Source organism: Piliocolobus tephrosceles, chromosome 2, assembly GCF_002776525.5.
Source record: "Piliocolobus tephrosceles isolate RC106 chromosome 2, ASM277652v3, whole genome shotgun sequence".
NCBI lineage: Eukaryota > Metazoa > Chordata > Mammalia > Primates > Cercopithecidae > Piliocolobus > Piliocolobus tephrosceles.
Window position 1 is genome coordinate 152,751,356 of NC_045435.1, and position 6,613 is coordinate 152,757,968.

The 6,613-nt window shown below is 38.4% G+C and overlaps 1 protein-coding gene across 1 annotated transcript in view; it reads left to right on the forward strand.

Moving 5' to 3' along the window:
* Window positions 1–6,613, forward strand: part of LOC111539442 (collagen alpha-4(VI) chain-like) — a 101,035-nt gene that overhangs the window by 21,785 nt on the left and 72,637 nt on the right. Inside the window, 6 exon segments of the mRNA XM_023207245.2 lie at window positions 519–853; window positions 2,096–2,141; window positions 2,144–2,173; window positions 4,140–4,285; window positions 4,437–4,529; window positions 6,117–6,170. Coding sequence (XP_023063013.1) covers window positions 519–853; window positions 2,096–2,141; window positions 2,144–2,173; window positions 4,140–4,285; window positions 4,437–4,529; window positions 6,117–6,170 — 704 coding nt within the window.

Consider the following 6,613-nt stretch of genomic DNA (forward strand, 5'->3'; position numbering starts at 1 on the left):
TCTTTTTTGATTTTTCTTCATTGCGTTTCTTCATTGATTTACCAAACATTTAATGAACATCTGTATTGGGCAACTGGAAAATTAGATGGCATAGTCCTTACTATCAAGGAATCCTTGTTTAGTAGGGAAGAAGGTCAAGTAAAGTTAACAATGGACATGCAGGGGCATTTAATAACTTAACATGAGGAGGTAGGGACAAGAACCAGAGAGTGCTTGGGGAGTGGGGTGGGGCAGGCACTTGAACTACTACTTGAAGGACCAGACTGGAGTGGGAAGATGGGAAAAGACACGTTAGGCAAAGGGAATAGGATCTGTAGAGGCATAAAACTATGAAACAGTATGTATTGTATCAGTTAGCTTTTGCTGTGTAACAAACAATCCCAAAACTTAAACTACCACTATTTAGCTTATACTACTGTGGGTTGGCAGGTTTGTCTTTTAGGGCTAGATTGGCTGATATCTTCCGGGCTCAGTTATGTACCTGCAGATGACTAATTTTATTTTCTTCACCTTCAAAGGATGCAACCTGGATTTGTCTGTAGGAATTGATATCTCAGCTCATTCAAAGCAAGTTCAGCAGAAGCTTCAAGGGTTACTGTCAGAGCTGATGCAACAGTTGGCTTTGCTTTCTAACATCAGCTGTGGCATTCCTGATCAGATCAACCCAAGATTCCGCTACTTGGTTCCTGGCTCAAATGGCAAACTTATCTTTGACTCAGACTTTGAAAAATACAGTTATGAGATCATCCAGAAATTCTTGGTTCATCAGGCTGCCAAGAATAACAATATGGATGTGAACTTTTTGCAGTCCTTGGGAGATAATGCTATTCATCTCTCTTCTGCTAAAGTAAAGGTAATAAATGCTGAGAACCCTTGCTATGGAGCCATCAAGTAGGGTAGAATGGACAAGGCTTTGTGACTGAGGCCAACTAAATTGTTCTTAATTGGTGATCTTACACAGAGGAAAACCATACTGTTACCCAATAAGAACCAACAAGAGATGTGTTTTCATTCAACAACAAATATTTTTTAAGCGCTAGAGATTCTATGCTCAATAATGCTAGTAGGAATATAAGAATAAAGTCCCTGCTCTCAAACTGCCCACAGTTTAGTGATTCATATTCCTCCATAACATAAATTCATTTCCAAGACAACTTGGATGGTGTTTTAAGACTCCTTAGCTTTTTATGGTCACTCATTACCATTTAGAGTAGGCTTGCTATTTTTCCAGGCAGCATCTTGAACTGTCTTTAGTGACAGCTATTTAGTACAGCTCACCCCTCAAGCCTCTCCCTCCCTTCTGCTGTCTCTGAACTATATACTCACAAAAGCCCACAGAGATGGAAAGCTTTTATGTGATGTTTATTAGGAAATGACATCCCCAAACTTCATAACTTACATTTATCTTTTCCTTTAGTCATGCATCTAATGGATGTATTTTTTGACTAATATCATCCATGTTTTACTTTTTATTCCTGTTTTAAATTAAAAATTTCTTATGAGCAAATAAGCACATTTCAATTGTAGAAAATACATTACAAAGTATAACAGAAAATAGCAATAACCAACCCCCACATCCCCTCCCCTCCACCCCCACCCACACTGCATACACCACACATGCACACACACCTCTCTGCTAATATTTTGGTATTTTTGGTTGATAAGGATAATATTGTAAGCATTTTTGGAAGGTATTTTTAAATAAGTTCAGCTGATTCAAATCCTCTTTTTTTTCAGGGGGATGGGGAGGTTGAAATAAAGATGAATGTGCAATAAAAGAATAAGTAAAAAGAAACAGGGTGAAAGTCTAGGCATAACCAGAAAAACTCACTCTTGCATTTTAAATAAATGTACAATTTATAATATCCATTTTATGCATTCCTTCTCCCCTTCCCCTCTGTTCCCTCCCTTCTTCCTCCCTCCTTCCCTTTCTCCCTTGCCTTCCCTCCTCTTCCCTCCCTTCCCTTTTCCTGCCTGCTCTCACTCTCTTGCTACCTTCCTTTTCTCTTCCTTCCCCACCCTCCCTCCTTCCTACTCCTCTTTTCTCCCTCCCTCCTTGTCTGGCTCTGCTAACCCCCTTTCTCATAAACAACAGGTTCTTTTAGTGTTTACAGATGGACTGGATGATGATTTAAAGAGACTGAAAAAACATCGGAGTTTCTCCACAGCAGAGGTAAGTGCATAGGGTTGCCCAGTGTGGGCCTCCCTCCTCCCACTGGAACCGAGGCACTCAGCTCTCCAGATGGCACTGGACTCTATGAAGCTTCCTGTGTGCTCACCCAGTGTGTGGGGTTCAGTGCTCATGAGGCTGATGCCCCGTCTCCTTCTTCGTATGGGCCAGAGGATGTTTTGGGGCTGAGACTCTCTGCCTTCTTCAACAGTGTCCCTGATACTGACCAGGGGTCTTCTGACTCAGACTGGTCTAGCTTTTGAGGGTGGAAGTTTGAAGGTACACCTCCTACTTCAATAGTGAGAGGGGCTGTTTGTTCTTTTAGGCCAACCTGGGGTCCATATGTTGTTTTCTCCTAACTCTGGAGTCAGTCTAAAGCTGGGCCCTGCTCTTTGCATTGTAGTTCCCCTCTCTGCTCTCAATTCTTCCTCCTTCTCCATCTCCAAGAGTTCCTGCTGCTAGTCTATACGGCATCTTTGTGCAACTAGAGAAAGACATCCAATACACTGCGTGGATGCAAGTGTATTGGGCTCCTGGGTGGTGAGGGGTATGCTGGCTGGATTTGGCCATGCATCAGCTCTCTCAGATGGGTGTTCTTGCGCAGCACAACTTGTTCAGCTGTGCACTATGGCTCTCACCATTCCCACTTTGTGCCATGTAAAGGCTCTAAAGCAATCTAAGGATGAACAACCAGCAACTTGTTCAAGTTCCTTTCACCCCTTTTCCTCTTCAGTCGAGTATATTCAACATATTTTGCTGGGGATTATGTTTTCCATTGGTTAATCATGTGCTAGAATATTTTTTATGACAGCTTACTCCCATCTTAATTCACTGCATAGATTGCCACTGGAAGTTTAAGTTGTTGCATGTTTTCTGGAGGGGATTTGGGAGTATGCAGCAAGAGACTAAACTTTGCTTACATGCTATGCTAGATCAGAAATTCCATTTCAAAGAATTTAGTTTTAAGGAATAATTAAGAATATGTACACAACTTTTAACCACACAATTTTCAAGCAGCTTGTTTACCATAGCAAAAAGCTGATTTGTGTGTATGTGCCAAGAACTTACTGTTCAAACTATTAACAGTAATATTTGTTTTGAAATTCGACGAACAAGGTGATTTCTAGTTGAATTTCCAAAATACCCTTGTTCATTTGTATTTTTGTTTTGTGGACAAATCCAGATGATCTCTTAATGCCTGCATTGTTAGGATAGGCTAGATTATACAGCAATAACAACCTCCAAATCTCAGTGACTTAAAGTAGCAAGAAGTGGTTCATCTTTGCCTCCTGCTCACCGTTCAAGAACCCAGACTGAAGGAGGGTATATCCCAACAGCTGTTTTTGTAATTTCTGTGGCAAGGGAAAGGAAATGGGGCAAATTGTGTACTACTCTTAAAATTTCTCCTGGGGATTAACATATGTCACTTCTTCTCGCATTTAATTAGCTAGAGTGAGCCATATGGTCACTTCTAACTTTCATGAGATAGATAATATTTTACAGGTAAGGAATTGAGGCTCAATGAGTGTTGATAACATGACTGAAGAAGTGCAGTCCTATCATGTGCCCTTAAGAAGGGGAGCCAACATATTTGTGAACAGTCACAGTGACTGCCACAATTTCTAAGTGTAAACCAAAAGTCAACTTCAGGGATAGGCTTAGAAGGAAGTAATTTAATACAACGAGGGCTGAAAACCATCTGTGAAATGACAAAATGGGGGCTATAAGAGAGCCGTGTGAGTCCTTTGTGTTTCTGCTTAACTTTCAGCTGGTGGGATTGAAAGGTATCAGACCAATTCTTCAAGAAGGCATGCCACAAACTAGTTTTAATTGTAACAAAATGCAGTTTGAGGCAAAACAAGTGAAGTCTATGGGAATGGTGGAATGATGGATGAATATGTAGGGCTGAGACAAAGATAGGCCATTCAAAATACATGAACATAATCTCCTACCTGTTGAAATTGTGAAGGATTCTCTGGACTCCTAATCATTGGCCTGGAAGGTGTCCACAAATTAGAAGAGCTCCAGGAGCTGGAATTTGGCAGAGGGTTTGCATATAAGCAACCTCTGAGCATCACACTGCAATCCCTCCCAAGCGTCTTACTGAAGCAACTTGTAAGTACTTTTTAAAAACGCCATCCTTTGCTAAGTTCTATTAATTACAATAATTTTAAAAACATTGAGAGAATTTTGTCTTCTTAGTGTGTAATGTGATATAGACTAACACAGATGAGAAAATAGTATGTGATATGGATCTGTTTTTCAGGATACAATTGTGGAAAGAACATGCTGCAATATATATGCAAAATGTTTTGGAGAGCATGGGTACAGAGGTGATTATGGGAGTTCTGGGAGGAAGGTAAGAATTTGTCAGATGTGAATAGGGGAAAGGAGAGAGACAATATTTTAGTACCCACTACATACCAGACTCTGTTATGTACTTAACAGCATTTTCTAATTTTACCCCCCTTACAAACACTTTCAGGTAGATGTTATTTTATATGTGTGAAATTGAGGCTCAGAGAGGTGACATCACTTTCCCAAAATTGCATCATTGTGAAGATGCATTTGGGAGTTCAGCCCCTTTGTCTCCCTGACTCTAAGTCTCACATGATTTCCACCATATTATGCTACCTTCTTGTGGTCGTTTGACAAATAATGTCACAAGTTCTGCCTCTGTACAGGAGTTTTCACTTTTCTACCATATTTTCACTTGTCCAACATCTGCTTTCTTTACAGTAGTAAATACCTCTTTCCCATCTAACACTCTTTTCTACAGCATCAAACTCTGAGAAAAGAGTTGCATCTCTGTTAACTCTAGGTTAATCAAGAGGAAAATTACTACTTAACACTTCTAAGGGAGAATATCTCGTTAGAAATGGTCCTCAGATATTCAGGGCTGGCAAGGTTCCATAGTCACAGGGATTGAAGTTTTATAATGAGGGTATAATCACAAACACACAGGTAAGGTTAAATTACACCCGCTGGCTTTGTGTCATCTTTTTACATGTTTTCTTTGAAAGATTTTCCATGAGGTTGTTGGCGTGAGCTCTTCAGGGTTTTGCAGATCAATCTTTTAAATTTAGAATAGTATAAAGTTTATAATTACTGTTTGAAAAATAAATTGTAATCATGCCTTAGCATTAGATTTTTCCCTGTCATGTTGTTATTCATTAACAGGGACAGATTGGAGAATCAGAAAATCGAGTTTGGGGAGCTTCTTGATGTGTTTCTTTGCAGCTTGTGCCTGTGCCTCTAAGGCCAAAGATGGGAGTACTTTAATTTTTTGACTTCTCTGCTGTTTCTGTTTGCAAGAATTCAGTAGATGGTCATAATGACTTTTATATCTTTGTTGATCACAAATAAAATATGCCTTCCAGGTCTTATTGACCAGCTTTTAGACTAAATAGACACATCTGACTGTAACATGGCAAGTCAAACTTCCTTGAGAGGAAATGGTTTGTGTGTTTTGGTGTGTAAGAAGAAGTAAAAAACAAAACAAAACTGGACAGTGGAGTCACACAGAAATAAACAACCATTTCTCATGAATACGATAGGCAGGAAGACCTTTGCTTACTGATGTTTTGTAAAACAAGGTTGAAAGCTTCTTTAAGAGTAACAGTTTTCCTTAAGCTTTTAACTAGAAACTAGTCTTGATTTGGATTTTTACAACAGAATGACTTAAGAAGGGATTTTGGAAAATAAGAATAGTTTGATATACTGACTATGAAGACAAACAGGTACGCATGTTTTCACTGTAACACTGGACAAGAATATTTGTTTCTGTACATCTCTGCACATTGTGCCTGATATTTAGTAGATTCTCTATAAAATGACAACTCTGTGAGACAAAGGTATCTATTAGTAACAATTTTTATTTCACATAGATTTGAGAAACAAATAATTTAGAGGTCAAGTTATTTATTTTGACTTCTTGTCTTTTCAGGGAGAGAAGGGTTTTGATGGGTTACCCGGTCATCCTGGTGAGGAAGGCAGACATGTAAGTATTGAATGTTATTTCTTTACTTTGAAAGAACATGGCAAAATGGATCAAATATTAGCAATATTTAATTGCACCTAAGTCATGAAAGTTTTTCTCATCTATACCACTTAAAGTGGGTCTAAAATACATATATATTATATATATCTATTTTTATATATCTATATATAGATATATATTTTATTATGTATAACATATATATCTATATATCTAATATATATATATATATATGACATTTATTATAATAAATGCCAGGCAGATCTGCTTTTTAAATATATAGTTTCTGGAATGCATTAGTGATTCAGTATGTCTGTTTCATTTTTTAATCAGTGAATTTGAACTAACTGAAAATGTGGTCTGTGTCTAGTGTGCATGGATGTCAAAGTAGTTGTTAATCATGAGCTAAATGGCAGATAATTTGTTACTATTACTAAGCTGTCTAT